General features: G+C 45.3%; 2 protein-coding genes across 13 annotated transcripts in view; one reads left to right on the forward strand and one right to left on the reverse strand.

Annotated features, from left to right (window-relative positions):
• Lrch3 (leucine rich repeats and calponin homology domain containing 3) overlaps positions 1–13016 on the forward strand; it is a 108875-nt gene extending 95859 nt beyond the window's left edge. For 5 of the 9 annotated variants that reach the window (XR_015045695.1, XR_015045697.1, XR_015045696.1 and 2 more), the window contains 3 exons: positions 2575–2652; positions 6171–9229; positions 9515–13016. Coding sequence is in view for 4 of the 9 variants with exons in the window: in XM_085832185.1 (XP_085688311.1) it covers positions 2575–2652; positions 9515–9667 (231 nt within the window). In the remaining 5 variants the exon portion in view is untranslated. The remainder of the gene's footprint in view (positions 1–2574; positions 2653–6170; positions 9230–9514) is intronic. The other 4 variants (XM_085832185.1, XM_021185081.3, XM_029470291.2 and 1 more) reach the window with 1 other exon arrangement.
• Positions 13017–13144: 128 nt separating this feature from the next.
• Drc9 (dynein regulatory complex subunit 9) overlaps positions 13145–21662 on the reverse strand; it is a 41783-nt gene continuing 33265 nt past the window's right edge. For all 4 annotated transcript variants that reach the window (XM_085832186.1, XM_021185252.3, XM_021185250.2 and 1 more), the window contains 3 exons: positions 16992–17123; positions 16102–16203; positions 13145–14143 (listed from right to left, as the gene is read on the reverse strand). In XM_085832186.1, the coding sequence (XP_085688312.1) occupies positions 14018–14143; positions 16102–16203; positions 16992–17123 (360 nt within the window). In that variant the 3' untranslated portion in view covers positions 13145–14017. The remainder of the gene's footprint in view (positions 14144–16101; positions 16204–16991; positions 17124–21662) is intronic.

Here is a 21662-nt window from a genome sequence, read left to right on the forward strand (position 1 = left end):
CTCCGCTGGAAGGAATGTGCATGATTCTCGCTTGTGTTTCCAACCTTGTGAGGCTTGTGGAGAGATGAACGGACAGATATGCCAAAGTGAAGCAATTTGTCGTGTTGGATTTGGGAGGTTTTTTGTTGGATTGGGTGTTGTTGTTGTTTTGTTTTGGCCTTGAACTCTGTCTCCTGCCATACCACATTCTGGGGTTCCTGGCATATCTAACCCTACATACTCTTTATTTGGGTCCCTTTGCCCAGTAGCTCCTCCTAGAGCTTTCCCCTTTGCCTCTCAGTCCCGCTTACCTTTCTCTGGAGCTAAAGAGGCCACGGTTCCCTGTGTCTATGTGCACCTCCTGGCATAATCAGGGGCAGCCTTAGAGCCCATTGTGACTAGCAGGTAGAGAAGCCCAGGCTATTCTGTACCATCTCAGGAGATCATGACTGTACAGTTTATGTTTCATCTTTCCCTGCCTTTTGACTAAAGTTAAGAATCTGGCATTAGGGGCTGGAGAGATGGCTCAGTGGTTAAGAGCACTGACTGCTCTTCTGAAGGTCCTGAGTTCAATTCCCAGCAACCACATGGTAGCTCACAACCTTCTGTAATGAGATCTGATGCCCTCTTCTGGAGTGTCTGAAGACAGCTACAGTGTACTTACATATATAATAAATAAATCTTAAAAAAAAAAAAAAAAGAATCTGGCATTAGCAAGGACAGGAGCTGCACAGAATTGTTATTCTGTCAACTTGACACAAGACAGTAAGTGTCATGTGGGAAGAGAAACCTCAATTGAAAAAACACCTCTACCAGATTGGCCTGTAGAGAAGTCTGTGCTCCCTTTTCTTTATTAATGACTGATAGAAGGGCCCAGCCTATTGGGGACACTGGTGGTCCTGGGTTTTATTTATTTAAAAAAAAAAAAAAGGCAAGCTGAGCAAGCCATGAATGGAGAGCAAGCCAGTGTAAGCATAATTCTTCTTCAGTCTCTACTTCGGTCCTGCTTTTAGGTTCCTGCCCTCCTTGAGCTCTCCTGCCTGGCTTCCCTGATGATAGACCCCAAAGTGTAAAATGAAGTAAGCCCTTTCTTTCCTTCCCATCATGCTTTTGGTCATGGTGTCTGTGACAGCGGGAGAAGCTGCCCAGGGCCAGGGCCCTCCCTGTACACTGAGTTCCTGTTGTCTTTGCAAGTTGTTCCACCCGAACTGGGTGATAAATGGTCATTCCCTCTCACTGGTTGCCTTTTCATTGTCTGTGGCAAAGCTAAGCCTTGCCCTGCCTCCCTTTGCCAGGTCAAGGCTACAGTGCCCTCTTTCCTGCTTTTGTTTCTTCTTATGATAAGGAATTATGTTTCATGTTTGCAGAAAACTCAGATTTTACAAGTGAAGTCTTTTGTTTCTAGAGATGCTACAAGTGTCCATGTACTTACTAATTGAAAAACTCTGTAGGTCACAGTCCCTGCAAACCTCTGCCTTCCATACCTGGTAGCTGAACATCATTTTAGAACATTATGTTCCATGACAGCCAGCTAGGAGAGAAGCAAAACTTTGAGAGATTATGAGGTGCCTCTATCTCTAGTGTTTCCAGATCTTTACAGAAAAGTAAACTCACTAGTTAGTAATTAAGGACATTTCTTGTGTCGACTTTTCATCATGTAAAGTAGCTCTGTAGCCATTGTTAAGACTTTCTTAATTTCCAAAATGTCTAATGAGTTAAATGCAAAATATAGAGCCGCTATTAAGAGCACTGGCTGCTCCTGCAGAACTGGGTTCAATTCCGAGCACCCACATGGCAGCTCACAGCTGTCGTCCATAACAACTCCAGTTCACACCTGTCCATAACTCCAGCTCACAGCTGTCGTCCATAACTCCAGTTCACAAGGACCCAACACCTCTGGATTCTACAGGCACTGCATGTACAATATATACAGGTATACATGCAGACAAAACACTCATACGTATAAAATAATAATAAAGTGATATTTTAAAATAGAACCAGGTATAGTAGCACACATCTTTAATCCCAGCACTCAGGAGGCAGAGACAGGGGCCTCTCTAAGTTGGTCTGGTCTACACAGTTCTAGCCTGGTCTACCCAGTTCTAAGCCAGTCAGGGTTAAAAATAATAAACCAAAAGAAACTAAACTGTTAGTTGTGGCCATGCTTGAACAATGAACCACTAGACGGTACATTTTCATGATGTCCTCTCCAATTTTCTTTTTTCAGAATGAAAAAAAAAAAACTATCTTCTTATCACTTATCTTACTAAACCAAAGCAAACACAGGCATTGGGAGGTGGCCAACTCCTCTCACAGCGGGCTCCTATTTCTGCAAATAGTATTTTCTTGGAAAGCAGCCACAGTGGCTCGTTGGTCCTCATGGCTGATGCCGTGCTCCTGGAAGAATGGAGTGGCTGTAACAGGTCCCAGGCTCTTGAGATTGACACTCGGTGTTTGATCTTTTAAGAAAACTTTTGCCGAGCCCCTCGGATGCCTAGCAGTTGGTCTGTGAGGCAGATTACAGGAGGAGTTGGAAGTCTGCGTTCCTTTTGACCTTTGTTGATAACAGTTTCCTTCTTTCTTGTCTCACTGCAGCCTAAATTAACGATGGCAAAGTGCAGGCGGAATGTGGAGAACTTCCTGGATGCTTGCAGAAAAATCGGTGTACCCCAGGTAACGTGTATGTGTGTGTGTGTGAGTGTGTGTGCACGTGTGTGTGTGTGTGTGTGTGTGTGTGTGTGTGTATAATTGTTCTTACCAGGAGTAGTTGCTGACCCACTACTAACACGACATGTTATTACAAGACTGTCAGTGTTCTCTCCAGCAACATCCTTTCATGCTTCTCGCATTTCCAAGGGTCTTAAGGAAACTGCTAAGTGTTGATTTACATAATTGTATTATAACTAATAAATGAAAAATAATTGTTCTATTTCCTTAAGCATCCCACTAGCTGTTTGACTGAAGTAGAGCTGTATTTGACAATCTTTTCCACACAGGTACCTTTCAGATTGGGAATTCATTTTTGCCTTCAGTTTTTTAACACTTTTAATACATTTAAACATATATATTAAATTTGAATAATTTTAGGCTTCACAAAATCATACAAAAATAGCAGAGTTCTGTGTATACTTCACCCAAATTTCCCAGATACTTAAGTAAAATACATAAGTAGTATAGCTGTACAGGTAGGTGGTCCAAATGCTAGTCCTCCTAACTAAATTAGAGGTTAGTTCAGCTTCCACCTGCTTTTCCGCTAGGCTGCAGTTCTTGGAAGTCAGCGCATCTCCACTTACAAGCATGTTTTAAGGAGACAGTGCCTCCGTGGGGCCCTGTTGCAGTGGTTCTCAGTCTGTGGGTCCTGACCCCTCAGGGAGATGACTGACCCTTTCACAGGGGCCACCTGGGGCCATCAGAAAACACAGAGATTTATATTACAGCTCATACAAGTAGAAAAATTACAGTTGTGATGTAGCAATGAAAGTAACTTGATGGTTGGGAGGATCCCCACACCGTGAGGAACTATGAAAGGGTCACGGCATTAGGAAGGCTGAGAATGGCGGCTCTATTGTGCTTCCTGCCTTCGTAGTCCTGTAATGAAACATTAGTTATAGAGTCGATAGGAAAAGAAACGCTTACACTGCTCTTTCAGAGACTCCTTTGAAGAGCAGTTAAAGCTGCTTTACTCTGAGGAGTGCACAGAGTTTCCAAGGATAGAAGAAATGGTCTCTGAGATCTTGTGTGTGCTCAGGTCAGTCTTAGAACTCTGGGACGCGTCCCTCCTACCCCAGCACTGTGCTCAGCACCAGTGTCAAGAATGAACAGCTTGCTGTGCTGTGTAGCAGGTTCTTGCTGGAGGTGGTAGCTGTGCCTCCTGGATGCTCTTCTGAGCACACGTTTTATGTGCCGCTGAGCCACCATCTCCAGTCCTCAAGCCTTAGCTTTGTCGGTCTGCAGAGTGCAAACCACAGGTGGCCTCTGTCAGAAGCTCAGGGCTGGCTCCCGGCCCACCAGAAGCACCTGTTGTCTCCAAGTTAAGCCCTGTTTAACCCCTGTAGCTTCCCAGTGATGCTTTTCACCCAGTTCACCAGCCTGTTCTAACTGGCCAAGAGCCAGGAGGCCATAGCAGCGTGCATCCGGAGAGCACGCTTCACTTTCGGCTTCACACATGTCAGACTAAGAAAGCCAGTCTGGCCTTGCATCCACATTAGCCAGCATGAATTCCACACCCGCTCCTTAGCCTTATCAGGTACAGCATTCTGTTCCTGTTTGCTGTTATGGGCTTGTAGTTCCCCTTTTCTAAACTCAGGTATGACTTTTTTTATTCTTTTGGACAAAGTCAGACATTCTTATATCACTGTTTTATAAAAGCTTATAAAACCATTTTACACGCACTGAGACCATTTACTATTTTCTAAGGAGTTGGCAGTATTTCCTCCACAGTGAAAGAGGTATCCCTGTCTTAGGTCAGCTCACCATGTGCACTGAACCAGAGTATGGCATGCACTGGCGCAGTGAATGGTGAGCCTAGGAAACAGCGGCCGCTGCCTCTGCCCCTGCTGGCACCTGCTGAGAGCCCTCCTCAGGCCCGTTCCTAGACATGAGAGCCGCCTGCCAGGCTCTGCAGAGCCACCTTGTCTCAGATGTAAAGGCTGTAGCCTGGAGCCCTTCCAGAATGTTCTGCCATTGTCAGCAAACTCTAAAAACAGTAGCTTTAGACTATGGACTTAAATCGGCATTTTCCAAGTCGGGCTGAGGAGTGCTCATTACAGCCCAGGCAGCAGCGTTCCACCTGAGCTGAGCTATTCAAAGGCAGAAACAGACAGAAAAGGTACACTTTAAAACCGACCTTTCCCCAGGGTGGCTAGGCTGGGTTCTATGTATCCGCAGTCCCGCTTCTATTTCCTCTGCCACAAGGAGGAAGTGGACATCCACTCAGACCACTTCTTTCTCCTTCCTCTACCTCCCACCGACTTCTCTACAGTTTCCAGGACTTCTAGTCTTGCCTCTACTGCTGCCGAAAATTAGTCATTTTTCTGGACAGAGTGAAGGATAAGGCACTCACAAAGTGGTAGCTTCAAGCTAGCTCTCTGTCTTGCTTGGTCTCACCTCCTTCTAGCCTTACTGGACTATAAAACAGAGAACTTAGTACCTTAGTGTGTCCGACTCAGGCCCAGGTAGACGGTAACTATGAAGGCCTGCACTTCTCAGTGTGACTGCAGAGTTGTGTGAGCACAGTGAGTGCGCTGTGGAGAGGCATGCCTGTACTCTGCACCGGGAAAGTGGGGCAGGATCCGGAGTTGAAGGTCATTTCAGCTACATAGTGAGTTTGACACAATTCAGGTGATATGAGACCCTATTTCAAACAAAAATAGAATAAAAGATAAATGATACCCAAAAATGAGTCAGGTTATGAAGGAAAACAGGCTGGGATGTGGCAATAGTAGTGTTTCTCTAGGGCCTGTTCCCAGCACACCCTCAGAATGAGAAGGAATCACTAAAAATTAAGAAAACTCAGAAAGCCTCTGGATAGGGAAGTTTATGGAGATTCACTTTTATTATTATGCTTTTATTAAGTGTTTTACATTTTTAAAAAACCTGTATTTGAGTCCATTGTCTTATACCCTAGCATTATTATGTATGTCAATATTTCCAGACTGAGTCCACTAATGGTGACTTTAGACACTCCATTCTGTTGTGTGCCTAGTGAACTACATGTAGGGGTGACAGACTGGATCCTATGGTCAGAGTCAGTGCACCTGACTCCTCCATTGTAAACCTCCCTCACTGCAAGGCTTGCCTCCATCTTTGAGCATCTGGGTTGCCTGGGTTCATAATTCCCCACTCTAGTGAGAATCCCCACTCTGTCCCCACTCTTCCCTCAGTGGTGAGGAGCAGTGGGATTGAGATAAGGCCCTCCCACTGTCAGGCTCACACACAGCCAGCTCCCACCGTCGTCTCCTCAGAGCTGTGGCTAGCCTTCAGTAAGCAAGCTCGTTCTGCAGCTCAGCAGAACTCAGCTGTGCGGGGAAGAGCCAGCCCATGCCTTGTTCTTCAGCGTTGTCTTGTTTATGATGAGATGCTGCGGGGTGTGTGTCCGACTGAGGCTGGTGGGTTTCTGAGCTCTGCTCTGTCTGCGATCCGCTGCACTGACTTTGTTTTTCTGTTTTCCTTTCCTGCTCGCATTTGGACAGGACAATCTCTGTTCTCCTTCCGACATCCTTCAGCTAAACCTCAGCCTTAAGAGAACTGTCGAAACGCTGCTCTCTCTTGGGGCACATGCGGAAGAATCCAGCTTTGTCTCTCTGTCTGTCCAGCTTCTGGGTTTTGTGGCATTTTACTGTTCTTTAATGTTAATTCTCTGTGTGCTTTATTACCGGGTCTTCACCTACAGCTGACCATGCAGCCAGCGCCATCCAGCTCCTTCCTGTACTGGGTGAAGGTTTGTCTCTCATGCAGAACTGCTGACACACGTGTGTTTCAGACCCTGACTTGAGAAATTGCAAGTGCATTGTCTCGCCTGTGTCCACAGGACAGTGCATCGGGTCGTAGCACTAGCGACAGCTAGCCAAGAGGAGCATTTCCCTCTAGTCCCTGGCTCCCCTCTTGCCCCGAGCCTTGTCTCTCATATGGAAAGATCACAGTGTTTTTATTAAAGCAATCCTGAGTCTTAGAGGACTCTGGCCATCCTTTTATACCGTGAAACAACTTCAGTTTTGAAGTAAAGACTATCTGAGCTTTTCAACAGCTGCTCATCATGAAATACTGGTAGCATTTCTAGTTTGGAGTACCTTGTCACTTAGGTCCCTGCCCTGAAGTCCTAACCTACCCTCAATTTTAACAGTGTTTGGACATTTAGGAGGCATGGGACACTTAAAATACCAATTTTAGTTTGCTCTGGATTTTTGGTTTAAAAATACTGGAGATTTCCCTGACTGCTCTTCTGAGCCCAGTGTGTCCATTTAAGACAGTGCACACTAAGCGGCTGGACAGAGGCTGCATCTGAGGACATCTGGCCATGATTACCATGTGTGCTCCTGAAAACAGATCCCCTGCTAGAGGCCTGTTGGAATGTGGTATTTGGGATTCATATCATTTCTAACATATGTGACCCATTTTTAATAGGTGAAGTTTGTGTGTTGTAGGCTGTACAGTTGTATCTGAGCCATGCGTCCCAGTGAAGCAGCAGTCCGCTCTCAGAATGCTTAGTAAATAGTGTCTGGACTCAGGCCAGGAGCGACACTGCTGCAATCAGCATCCTCACAGATGCTGTCTCCAAACTCCATGAACAAAGCTGGCCCTCAGCTCGGGGACAACAGCAACACAGTACCCCACTGTTGTCCACTGGCCCTCAGCTCAGGAGGACAACAGCAACGCAGTACCCTGCTGTAGTCCACTGGCCCTCAGCTCAGGAGCGACAGCCACACAGTGCCCCGCTGTAGTCCACTGACCATCCGCTTCCCCTCATCTACTTCCATCTGAAGAGAGCTGACCTTTACTGTCCACTGCTCACACTGTGCAGTGACAGACTGTAGTGCTATCCAGCAGTGCCTCCCAGAGTGTCTGCATGTGGGCTAGTTTATTTATAAGACATCCTGGATCTGTGATTATTGTCCAGTTCTGTAGAGTTTGATCCTTTTATACACACGCAGAGTCAGACTTAAAGCCAGGTGTGATAATACACACCTATAATCCCAGCATTTAGGATGCTGAAACCGGATTACTTTGAGTTAAGCCTAGGCTACACAGCAGGACCTTGTCTTTAAAAGGACCAAAAAAAAAAAAAAACAAAACCAAAACAAACAAGAAAACCAAACCCTCAGAGGCTGCCTTGTGGTCTAGGCTGGCAGTGGTGGGTTCCTAGGAACCATCCACCGGCAAAGTTGATGTGCAAGTGGAAGTGCCACCTCTGAGTGGTGTCTGGACCACTGTGCACATGACACTTGCTCTTGCGCAGGCCTGGGTGCTGGTGAGCAGACCATAGGGACGGCCCTGGGGAACGTGTCTCATGCAGGGCACACCGAAGATTCCTCCTTTTGTTGTTACTGTTTGGGTTTTTGTTTGTTTGTTTTTTAGTATTTTGGAGGAAGGGTTTCTATATGTAGTCCTGGCTGTCCTGGAACTCTCTCTGTAGACCAGGCTGGCCTAGAACTCAGGTATCCGCCTGCCTCTGCCTCCTGAGAGCTGAGATCAAAGGTGTGCACCACTACCGCCCAGTGTAGATTCATTGAAAATATAGCTACTCTGTAGTTGCAGAGGTATTCAGAACTGCTAGTCTTCTTAGCAAATCAAAAGATTGCTGTGACTTTATCAAAATCAGCATTAAATAAGAAAGTAATTACATCAAGGACCAATAACTGCCTTAAAAACAAATACTTGCTATATTTTTACTACAATTCATTTTGTAATGTTTGAAATAGTAGAGAATGTGGTGGAGTGCTCCTGTAACCCTCACACCGAGGCCAGCCTGAGCCCTACAGCAAGACCATTCTCAACTAAAAACAGAAAATTAATTTTTAGCTGGGCATGGTGGTGCATGTCTTTAGTCTGAGCACTTGGGAGACAGAGATAGAAGGATCTCTGGGTGCTCCAGGTTAGCCTGGTCTACATAGAAAGACCCCCCCCATCTCTATTAATTAAGTAGTTAATTAATTAAATTTGATGAAAAGAGAAAAGCCAGTAAGTGTTATGCTGAGATCTGCCTTTTTCTTACCAGAGTAACCAAACCTGTACACTAAGACTCCACCTTCTTACCCAAATGGTAGTCATCTCTTGTGGGCCAGTTACTAAGATGTAAGCTTGGCCTTGAACTCACAGACCTATCTGGCTCTACCTCCTCAGTCCTAGGGTCAAACAGACTCAGCTAAAACACAATTTCTTTTTTTCTTTTTTTCTTTTTTTCTTTTTTCTTTTTCTTTCTGAGACAGGATTTCTCTGTGTAGCCCTGGCTGTCCTGGAACTCACTCTGTAGTCCAGGCTGGCCTCAAACTCAGAAATCCACCTGCCTCTGCCTCCTCCCAAGTGCTGGGATTAAAGGCGTGCGCTACCACCACCCGGCACAATTTCTTTTTAAATATGACTTTTAACTTGTTTAGATTTAGGCCTCCCGTCCCCTCTCCTGCAGTCAGAGACATTGACAAACCATGCTGTGTTCCTGCTGCCTAAGTGTCCTTCCCAGGGTGTTCTCCATGAATCCTGTCTTCCACTTGAGCTGCACTCTATCTTGGGCTGTTTGTACATTTGTACCTGCTTTGTAAGTCTGGCTTTCTGCAGTGTTCTCTTTTTTCTGTTGTGTAAATGTGTGTCCCCTGTTCTGCTTTTCTAAATGTTATGTATGGACTGTGATTGTGTTAATAAAGTGACCCCAGTGTGAGACACGCCTACGTCTGCCTCCTTCAACAGGGTGGGTTTACCAGGAACTTTCCATATCTCACTTGATTATTATGGGGTGGGGGTGGAAGGACCTGTGTTCTTCAGTTCTGTGATGTTCATCCTGTTTTCTTTTTTGTTTGTTTTATGCCACATTATCCCCTTTCAGGAGCAATTGTGCTTGCCTCTGCACATTTTAGAAGAGAAAGGGTTGGGCCAGGTTGCAGTGACTGTCCAGGCCCTCCTGGAGCTTGCCCCACCCAAGCAGCCGCCACCGCAGCAGCAGCAGCAGCCACCGCAGCCGCAGCTCTCTGCTGTCTGAGGACTCCCGGGGCCCTGCATGTTGGCACCATGATGGCACAGCCAAAACAAGGAGCAGGAAGACGTGACTGCTGGCACTGCCTGCTCAGAGCGAGCCCGGTGTATTCCTAGAAGCACTGTCTTCATGGTTCCTGCCAGGAATAGCGTGTTCCATTTCTCCACTTTAGGGGAGATTAAACCCATTTCCACTATTTTTAGTTTTGAATGAAGACACAGCTTTTTAAGTGGAACTTGGATTCCTGAAGACCTATCATGGAAGACTAAGCCGGCTGTGCTTTCTTCATAGGGAGCAGGCTCGCTTTCCATGCCAGAGCCAGTATTTTCACAGTTTAGAGGACAGACATATTATTATCTCTGCCAGTTCCCAGGTGTCTACAGCTCGATGGTTTCCACAACTGGACTTCATTCTCTGGAGCATTTGTGAAATCCAGATTTGCATCAAAGGTTGGGATGTGGCCAGGCAACCTGTATTTCCACAGACATTGTTTTTCTCAGGCAGTGGAGACCACTGTTTGAAGGCACACAGTTCTGTGGTTTGAGGGCACCACCCCTACTGCATTTTCAACCACATTTCAATCAAAAGCTGTATTATGATGACTTGGACTTTTCTGTCAAAGAGAGCAAAACCATGGAGAAGCCCTAAGTTCTGCTCAGTATAACAGGTATCTAAGGCCAGTACCCAGGCCCTTCCCCAGGCTTGCCTACCACCACCCCATCTTTTTCTAGACAGTGGTTCCTTGCTCACCCTGCTGTTTCCTGAACAGACATACTCCACACACAGTTGTAAGCTCTGAAGTGTAGCATACACTGCCCAGCAATGTTTGCATTTGCCTTGGTGAGCCCTGCGTTCTGATCCCAGGCTCTTGGACCAGGCACAACAGACTCGGCTCCCTGCTCCTGGGACTGAACACAAAGCTGGGAGGACTGAAAGAAAGACGGTTCTTACAGCCCATGCAGGTGACAGCCAGTTTCCATAGCTACAAGAAAGCACCGAGAGCAGCTTCCTGTCTCTCATCTGTCCCCTCCCTGAGACCCTCCACTGAGAGCAGAGAACAGAAGGTCCAAGGGCTCCAGCACAGCGGAGGAGCCTTCATTTAAACACCGCACAGAGGCTTCTCTGCCCCAGATTTTGGACTCTAGTTGTTGTGTCTTTGGTGTTTGCTGCAGTTAGAATCCAAATACAGTAATTACATAAAGCTGTTTGTTCGATAGGGTTTTCCCTATATTTGTTAACTTTTGTGGGTTTCTTCCCAAGGCTTGCATTTCAGGATAGTATTACCCTGCACGGCACTTAAAAGTAACTTTAAGACTGGACCAGGGTTCCATCCCCAGCATCACCTGAAAAAAGGTTCAGAGAGTCACGTGGCCTGTGATTCCCAACATCCCAAAAGTGGAAGCTGGAGGATCAGGATTTGGAGCCCACACCAGGCGATGCCAAGCCACCGCCCACTGGGCTGTATTAGACTTTGGCTGGAGAGCTGGCTCAGTAGGTAAGAGCACTTACTGCTCTGGCAGGTCAGGGTTCAGTTTCCAGCACCCACAAGTTGGTTCACAACTGCTTGTAACCCCAAGGGTCCACTGCACTCTACTGGCTTCTGCAGGTACCAAGCACACACATGGTATACATTTATACATGAAGGTAAAACACTCATGCATAAAAGTGAGTATTAAAAATATATATTCTTCCTCTGAAAGTGACTTTGAACCAAATCATTTTGAATATCTAGTCAAAATAATGTTTCTCCTTGTTTGTGCAGAAAAGTGTTCATTAGAACGCTGCCACTTTTATTCAAGTTTCAAAGCATGTAACAGCAGCCAGGCACGGTGGCTCATGCCTGTAACTCAGGCGACTAGAGCTCTTGAGAAAAAGTAAGTCTAACCTAGAGCATCGTGGTCCTCACCGAAGAGTAGGACCAGAGCTCGGAGCCCAGCCGTTCACCAGCAGACCACAGAGGCAGCCAGAGCCTGCTTATGAGCAGCCATGCTGCGGACTGCTGATTTGTTTCCTCTAGGCAGCGTTAAACCTCAGCATCATTCCTGGATTCCAGGTTTAATTGTACAGAAAATGGGCCCAGAAGACATTGCATAATACAACACTTGCAATGGCTACCACAGTTCCTAAGAGTATGTTGACATTACCAAGCAGGGTGGCACAAGCTTTTAATCCCAGCCTTTGAGTGACAGAGGAGACAGATCTTATTCACATACTGAGTTAGGACAGCCAGGGCTCCATAGTGAGACCCTCCTCAGAAAGAGGAGGAGGAGGACATTTTAACACTGCTGCTTTCCTGAGACCTTAATGTACTAAGCAAACTAATGCGACTTTGAAGGATTAGGATACAGTTGCGTAGTGTTGCGGGTCAGCACACAGCAAATCAGTGCTTCTGTCGGGCCTTGTGGCTTCTTACAGGTTTCCAAATTGGGAAGGACAACTCATTTGGATATTTAACCTTGCTAGACCCCAGTGGGAAATAAAGTTAGTCATGTCATTGTCCCCTGACCAGCAATGGCTACCTTGCCAAGTGTCTGCCTGGCTCTGCCCTGCCACCCGCAGAGATGTTATGTCAGCAGTCTGCAGGCTGCCAGGCACTCCCGACCAGGCTTCCCCTGTAATGAGCGGGTCTGATGAGCAGTGGGTGGTTTCCAACCCAGCAGCTCTGTAAATACATCCTTGCAACTAATGAAGGAGCCGCTGCTCCGTTGCCTCCTCTAGTCAGCAGTGACTAACAGTGTGCTATGCTGGCGAGTCTCATGGACTTTTAAGAACTAAGTACTTAGATGGTTGTAGAAATGAAGGAAAACTTGGTTATTTAGAAGCCTTTTTCATTGCAGTGAGATGGTTTACAGCAGATTTTATTTCTGAAGTGTTATAAACATGTAATTAATAAAAGTTTTTGTAAACATTGTCCTATATTTGTATGTTTGTAAATATTTGTGTAAGTTCTAAGTATAAATATGTCAGTACTGTGTATGTTATATAAATTGCCTGTATGTCGTCTTATATGTGGACATTAAAAGCCAATATACTCCAGTAGCATGTAATAAACACTTTAAATTGTTCCAGCCTAAAGCATGGTTTTCTTGCCAGAGAGCAGTCAAGGAAAGGCCATTTATCTATCTGGCTCACTGAACCCTTGAGGCTCACAGTCTCTTTCTTACAGAGGTACAGATAGCAGGCTGGTCTGCGGAGGCAGTGGATGAGGAGGCTCCACTCAGGCTGGGGCTGGAGTACAGTCAGGAGTGGGCCTACTAGCACGCATGGAGTCCTAGGTTCCATTCCCGACACTGCATAAACCAGGTATGGTCGCTCGCCCCTGTAGTTCTAGCACTTAGGAGGCGCAACACGAGGTTCAAGGCCACTAGACTACGTAGTGAATTTGAAACCAACCGGGGCCACATGAGACCCTGCATCAAAAAGTTTAAATTTTATATTCATGAAATATGTGAGACACATTAAAGTAACATTTCTCTCAGGGGAAAAAAAAAAAACACAGTTGAGGGCCAATGAAATGGCTCAGCAGGCAAAGGGGCTTGCTGCCAAGTCCAATGACTTGAGTTTGATATCTGAGACCCAAATAGTACAAAGAGATACATGAGAAGGAAACAATTCTTAGAACCTGTCCTCTGACTCCACCCCCTGCACGCTGTGGCATGCACACGTTTCCAAGCCTGGGCCCACATACACACAGTTTGGTTGCTTGGCTGGTTGGTTTGGTTTGTTTCTTTAAGTCTTAAAATCCAGATGACGGACATAGTTGTGCCTCCTTTGACAAGTGTATCTCTAAACTAGCCTGGAGAACCCGTGCCCCGTTCTTCACCCCTGGAGGGCTGTGTATCCACATGCCATTTCCATCTTGTATCAGACACTTCCATCCTTATCTGTCCCCAGAAAAGTCACTGGAACAGCTTATGTAAGAGGTGTTTTATGTGCTGTCCCCCAACACCACCAACCCTAGACTAATGGTTGCCCTGCAAGACAGGCAGAGCCACTGTTTATTACTACATGTGCGTGCACATGATGCTAGGTGAGAATTCACTTTTGCTTATAATAGTTTTTCACTTTAATCATATGGCATAAAGTCAGAATCAGATGTGTCAGGAGTTTTTACGACTTAACTATGAGCCAGTGAGCTGCTTTCTGGTGTGAGAAGAAGGATGCTCACACAGCTACTCAACATGGCTCCCCACAGTCCAGTCTGAAGAGGTCCTACAGCCATGCGATAGCCCTCACTGGGGTGTGAAGACTAGAGTATCAGGCAGTGAGACCTCCCTAGGTGTCTGTGAGCCGGGAGGTAGGCGCTGGGCAGCACCACCAGCATCTCGAGGCCTGAGAAGGCTCAGGAGAAACTGGTTACTTCTTTCTCCTCTTCTCCTTCTCCTTGCCTTTCGAGTCTTTGCTGTCATCTTTATCTTTCTTGGGCATTTTGAAATTGCCAATTTCCTTCCGGACCACTGACCCTCGCCACCAGGCCTGGAGCTGGAAGAGAGAAGCAGGGGAATTCATCTCAGTGTGCTCAACAGCACTCAACTTTCTACAGAGGAGAGAACCAACAGTCACTTGTGTCTCAGGAACGTGGGGTATGGACGTGGCCAGGCTGCTGTCAGTACAGCTACCTGAAAGTGAAGTGTACTAGGCCAAGTCTTCCTTCAGACTAAGACCCTCAACCTCTGGGTAGTTCTTGCTCCCTTGGTAAACACCTCACACCTTACAGTCACTGGACACAAAAGGAGTGAATGCCTGTTTCCTTTGCCCAGTCAGGGCCGAACCAACAAGTCTCAGTGGTTGACGGTGCATCACACATCCTTAAGGAGCTGCTAAGCAGGTAGGATTCAGACAGCTCCTTGAATGTCTCTGTCAGTTTAATGCAACTGTTCTTGTCTAGATTATAAAGTCAGACTAGCCTACTGAGAGCACAGGGATCCACTGCTGAGAGCAGAAGGTCTTCGGTTAGCTCTCCACTCAAAATTGAATCTTGACAAATGGAAAACAGAAGCTTGATCAACATTTACTAATTAAACACCAGATTTTCCTAATAGTAAGATCAAAGGTGAGTGAGTGAGTCTCCCCCACTTTGTATTTTTGGTTAGTTGGTTGGTTTGGGTTTTGGGTTTGGGTTTTCTTTTCTTTCTTTCTTTTCTTCCTTCCTTCCTTTCTTTCTTTCTTTGAAATAGGGTTTCTCTGTGTATGTGTAGCCCTGGCTGTCCCAGAACTCCCTCTGTAGACCAGGCTAGCCTCAAACTCAAAGAGATCCACCTGCCTCTGCCTCCCAAGTCCTAGGATTAAAGGCGTGTTCTTCCATCATGCATAGCCAAAGAAGTTTCGATACCTGGTTCTAAAAGTACTTTAAAGTTTTAATTTTGGACTTGTGGTTGTGGCTGAGAATAATAACCACACTAAAAACCAATGCTGAAGATGCTCTGGGCTTGATCTTCAGTACCACAAACAGCAGAACATGGCCTTGTGTCACGGCGTACACCTGTCATTCCAACAGTTGGGCAGTAGAGTTCACAGGCAGAACTTGCCTCCCACTCTATATCTTAGGTCTGCTCCTGCCAGAGCACTTGAAGGATGCCCAGGCAGAGGTGGTCGGTTGGGGTTTTTTTGTTTTTTTTTTGTTTTTAAACCAGCTGCTATCTTTGCATTGCATTTGTTTGCTTTAAAACTGTTTTTCCCAGGGCTGGAGAGATGACATACTGTTCTTGCAGATGTGTGTGTTTCCCAACACGCACATCTGGAAGTTTACAACCATCTGTAACTCCAGCTCCAAGGAATCTGATGCCTCTCCGGGACTCAAGTGCACACACCCATACACAGACATGGTCATAATTCAAAGTCAAAATGAATCTTAAAAATAGTTTCCAGAATCTGGACCTGATCATGCTGTCATTGTTGATATCTGCAAGTTCACAGGAAACTTTTATGAGGTAGTTCACTATCTCAGACAGTCTTGATTGCTATAATCCCCAATAGCCAGGAGGCTGAGGAGAAAAGGGCACTGTGGACTACACAGAGTCTCCCAGGGCAGTCAGGGCTCTGGAGAAAAAAAAAAAAAAAATATATATATATATATATATATATATATATATACATATATATATATAAAACTTGCTTTATCCCTTTCACCTTTTTTTATAAGCAACTTGTATTGGAAGGCATCACACAGCCAGGGCTGACTCACACCAGGGTGTCGAGCCATGCAGGACATTTAGAAATGCTCTGCCTACACAGCCGCCTCACCTTGGATTAGGCGTGACCTCAGATCCAGTGTCTGGACAGAGGATTCCTTCTTCTGCTCCCGTCCTCCCCAGACCAGGAGGCAGGCTTGCTCTTTTCCTTGCTTCCCTGCACTGTGGACTCTAAGCACGTCCTTACCCACCTGCTGCGGGACCCCAGCGGCCCGCCCTCGGCCGGTGCCCCAGCCCTGAGTGTCCTACCTTCACGATGCTCCTCAGTTCCAGGTCATCCTGCTCCAGCTTCTTCCTGGTCTTCTCCTTCTCTATCCGGTCCTCAATAATGACCTGCTCATACTCCCGGATCTGCACGAGGACACAGGGGCAGCGTCAGGCTATGTGCCCGTAACTCTAGATAGAGACGGAAGACTGACCAGAGTTCAAACTCAGTCTCGCCTACACAGCAAGGGTATGTCTCAACAAACAAACAAACAAACAAACAAACAAAACCCTGCTGCATTTCCACTAATTTCCACTGTCATAATGTATTCACATTATGTAATTATTCCTCAAAGTTTTTTTTTTCAATTTAAACAATTCAAGCCAGGGAGTGGTAGTGTACACCTTTAATCCCAGCACTTGGAAGGCAGAGACAGAGTTCTGAGTTCGAGGCCAGCCTGGTCTACAAAGTGAGTTCCAGGATAGACAGGGCTAAACAGAGAAACCCTGGCTTGAAAAAAACAAAACAACAACAACAAAAAAATTCTCTCTCTCTCTCTCTCTCTCTCTCTCTCTCTCTCTCTCTCTCACACACACACACACACACACACACACACACACACACACACATTGGTATCCTCCACATAATACTTTTAAAACTTTAATAGAATATTCATATGCAAATAGCCATGTTTTAAACTAGAAATTTAGGAACTTCAACATCAACCCAATGATGACGTCAAATTTTTAGAAACCAACATGTATAAATTGTCTTTAAGGATCATAAAATTTTCTTTTGTTTAATGCAGCATCTCTCTGAAGGAGTTTTAAATAATTTCTACCTAGAACTTAAGAATAGTCTCTGGCCTGATCACTTCTGTCTTCCCAGACTCCCTCACTCCCACTCATATCCCAGTCACCCTGCCATCCCTTACCATCTTTGCCAGGTCTTGAAGGTGTGCCAGGTCACTGGCCTTGGCAGCCTTGAGAGCATTTAACTCGTTCTGCTTTGCTTCTGTGTCTTTGTCAAATTTCTCCATCCAGAACTCTAGCTTCTCCTCAAGTTTCTACTTGGAAAAACACATTAAGACATGGTTCCCACCAGATATAAAATAACAGGACCACAGGATGCCAGTTAGAGCAAGCTAGACCAAGCAAAATTTCCTACAGAGATCTGATCACAGCAGACTTGGTGAGGAACCGAGGGCGGCCAGCCCAGATGCTGCCGTGTTGTTTGTATCTGGTTGGTGTACTTTTCTGGGTGTAAGCCACTCTATTTTTAAAGGAGGAGGGGCACCTGTAAACTCACACCATATGACAACATGTACAAGACACTTTAAACTCAAAATCCCAGGACAGCATATGGAGGTGGGCGAGAAGCCCCTCGCCTAGCTGAGAAGCTAATGGCAACTGGTAGCTGTTGGGAGAGGCAAGCTAGCTTGAATAGAATAAAGACCCTGCTGTAAGTTGCATCAGATTGGCTTCTGTGTGTGTTTTGGGAGATCACTAACATTTCCCTGGCACAATAAATACTGAACACTCATCCAAAAAGATGGAAATGTGGGCTGGGATAGTTCTGCTGGGATGCTGGCCTGGCATGCATGAAGCCCTGGGTTTGATGGTCTGCACCACATAAAACTAGACTTGGCTGCCCATACCTATAGTAGAAGCAGGAGGATCAGGAGTTCAAGGCCATTGTTAGCTCCATAGCAAAATCTAGTCCAGCCTGGGATATAAGATACCTTGACTGCGGGGAGAGGAGTCTTCAAATTTCTAAGTGAAAAATAGATATGAATCTAAGATACCAGCCAAAGTTTCAAATAGGAGAGAAAGATGATGAGATTCAGTCTATAAAGTTACTTGAAGATGTCCATTTGCAAGGGAAAATAAATGACGTGTAACAAAGAAAAAAACAAAACAGTGAAGTGTGATTCTCATGACAGTCCCTCAGGAGGCACCAGGACTACTGGGAGGAGCCTGGGCCCTGAAGGCAGATCGCCAAGGTTCAAGTCTCACACTCAAGTTTACTTGAATTCTTTAGTCCCTTAGCTCTCTCCACTAGTGGCTATAACTCAGAGATACAACAACCTCCACACACAGCACAGCACAGTGCAGTGTAATAGTGGTAGGCTAATGGACTGACAATTGTATAAAATTGGTTTCAACACAGGATATTGGAAAGGGGGGCAGTAAATAAGGGTTTTAATAAAAGCAACAGGATATGCATAATGATTAATTCTACACCTAAGAGAGAGACAGTAAAACCTAGACATGTATTAAAAAAAATTTTTTTCCAAGACAGGGTTTCTCTATGTATCCTGGAACCCACTCTGTAGACTAGGTTAGCCTTGAACTCAGAAATCCACCTGCCTCTGCCTCCCAAGTGCTGGGATCAAAGGCATGCGCCATCACTGCCCGGCATTCGATTCTTTTTTTTTTAAGATTTATTTATTTGTTATTTATGAGTACACTGTAGCTATATACCAGAAGACACACCAGAAGAGGGCATCAAATCCCATTACAGATGGTTGTGAGCCACCATGTGGTTGCTGGGAATTGAACTCAGGACCTCTGGAAGAGCAATCAGTGCTTTTAACCATTGAGCCATCTTTCCAGCCCCTGTATAAAAAATTTAAAGGTTACAGCAGGGTGAGTGGTGGCACACGCCTATGATCCCAGCACTCAGAAGGCAGAGGCAGACAGATCTATAAGTTCAAGGCCAGCCTGGTCTACAGAGCGAGTTCCAGGACAGCCAGGAATACACAGAGAAACCCTGACTTAGAAAACAAAACAACAAATTTAAAGGTTGCCATTGAGCTCAAGAGATGGCACTGTTGTCCTCTTGCAAAGGACCTGTTTCAGTTCCCAATACCCATGTCCACACAGGCTCAGCAGCCTGTAACCGCAGCTCCGGGAGTCCAAGCCATCTTCTGACTTCCTGGGTATCTGCACTCATGCCCACATGCCCACACAGAGACATATACATAATTCAAAAATAAGTCTCAACAGCTACTAGTGAAAAACAGAAATATGTAAGTCCTAAAGTCCAGGAGCATTCAATAGCAAGATACAGAAGATTAGGTATGGTGGAGCATGTGGTAACCCAGCGCTGGGGGCAGAAGCAGGAGACCAAAAAACTGAAACAAAATGGAATCTTTCCTATGAAGACATGTTACAAAATGTGACTCTGAAAGATCTGGTAAATGAAGAGCTGAATATCATTCTAGGCAGATAATGTTTCTCTTTTAAAATATGACACTCCAGAAAATAAATAAATATGGCATCCCCTGCAAACACATCAAGACAGGAGAGATACCCAGTCAAGATGGCTTAGATTTTACTACACTTCAAACAACACATACAGGTTTATTCTATTTCTCTTTTGGGTTTCGGATCATAGGAAGATGGAAATGTTGCCAAGCCAGTGAACTTTGGAAGCAACACAACAAAATAGCCCCCAAAAAACAAAGAGAGATAAAAATCAAAGTACAGCAGCCCTAGTGGTTTATTAACACCGTGCCATCCCCAGGTAGACTTTGTCCTAGGAAATGAAAGATGGCTCAACATTAGTGGGTAGATTAGTACAGTCTATATCTCTACAGAGACTGGAGGGATGGCCAAATGGTTAGGATCCTATCCTGGTCTTGCTGAGTTTGAGCAGGTCACAACCACCTGTAACTCTAGCCCCTCTGGCATACACCACTGGCTTCCTTGTGGCAGATATAAACACATACACATAAACAAACTGACAAATAAATAAACTTAAGTAAGTGTATTTTATTTTATAGACATACTAGAGGAGAAAAATACATCATAAAAAATCATATTGATGGATGAAAATAATGCATCTCAGCTGGGTGTGGCGACACACCTTTATCCTGGCACTGAGAAGGTGACTCTAAATTCTTTGAGTTTGGGACCAGTTTTGTCTCCGTGATGAGTTCCAGGTCAGCCAGGGCTATGTTATGAGATGCTGTCCTCCCACCACCACCAAAAATAAATGAATACTTGGACAAGAAACTCCTTCACATGATAAAATGTGCTCACCAGTGATCTACAGGGTAAACGTCCCCACTGAGTCAGGTACCAGCCACTGCCTCTCAGCTCCAGGTTCATGGCTGGGCATTACTGGAAGTGTTTCTTTTGGCCACCTAGCAAAATACTAAGCTTCGTCAGCAGAGGGCGCTAGAGGACACGGCAGGAGATCTGGAGGCTCACTGTGCTCTGGTTCCCTGGTCACACTGCTAGAGCTGTGTGACACCCAGTGGCACTCTGACCAAAACACTTAACTAACAACTGCAGCATTATATCCATTATGACGAGGTAAGATTAACTCCAAGAATGTAAAGAGCACAACAGCAAATCTACCATGTTTTACTTCAACATATTAAAGGGGAAGATAATCTCAATGAATAAAAAAAGTCCACCTTCTACAAGTGAGTACTCATCTGACTGAAGAAGGAAGAGGGAGGAAGAGAAGGGGCAGAAGAAGGGAAGAGGAACAGGAGGAGGAGGAGGAGGAGACAAACATTTAAGTGCACACTCCTATAATCCCAGCACTCAAGAGGCAGGAGGCTGAGGCAGGAGGATCAAGATGAATGGGAGAACACCTTGAGTTACATAATTAGAACAATATCCAAAAAAACCCAAAACAAACAACAAACAAACAAAGCCCCAGCACCTCTTGGCATCCAGGAAACCACGCACTTTCTCTAATGAGCCTTACTCTTAGTCATGGGAAAGAGCTACCTTTTCTTCCACCTCCCTGGTTCCTTTCTCGGATCCTGGTAGTCAGCCCTGTGCTCGTCGTCTTCAGAGCTCTCTTTATCCCTTCTGTCCCATATTAATAGCTCATGATCCTTTTGTTAAATGTGTTTAAATTGATAGTGTGAATTGTGTTATTTAAATGGATCTTAATCACACACAACTGGCACTAGGAATGAAGCTGATCCCACCCTCTAATTCACAGATGTCTTAGTAAGTCACTTGCCATACTTGCATAGCAGCCTGGTGTCATTAATGCAGCAGGAGATCTGATATGGAGTGTCAAAGAAGAGGGAGGCAGCTACTAGGTCTAGTCAAGCAAGCTATCAGCCTCACCTCTGGATGCACGGCACCCACAGGAAATCCCGCATGTGCAGCCAGCTTGCCTGTATCCCAGATGCAGCCCCGCACGCCTTGCATCCTAATCTGTCTGGCTAACACCCGTGTGCTCAGTGCTTCTCAGCAAATGGTCTAACTTGCATAGAGATCTAAGTTATTTTGAGAAGGGATTGTAAGAATATGAACAAAATGAGAAGGCAATTGATAATCTAAAACCTTCCTCAACTGAGCATGTTATTTATTTATTTATTTATTTATTGTAAGTACACTGTAACTGTCTTCAGACACAGCAGAATTGGGCATCAGATCTCATTACATATGGTTGCTGAGATTTGAACTCAGGACCTCTGGAAGAACAGTCAATGCTCTTAACCATTGGGCCATCTCTCCAGCCCGAGCATGTTATTTTTATAATTTAAAAAATTGGCAAATATATATATATATATATATATATATATATATATATATATATATGGCTGGGAACATAGCTCAGTGGTAGATTG

The sequence above is a fragment of the Mus caroli genome, unplaced genomic scaffold (genome assembly GCF_978045245.1).
Source record: "Mus caroli unplaced genomic scaffold, Mus_caroli_1 scaffold_17, whole genome shotgun sequence".
NCBI classification, from domain to species: Eukaryota; Metazoa; Chordata; class Mammalia; order Rodentia; family Muridae; genus Mus; species Mus caroli.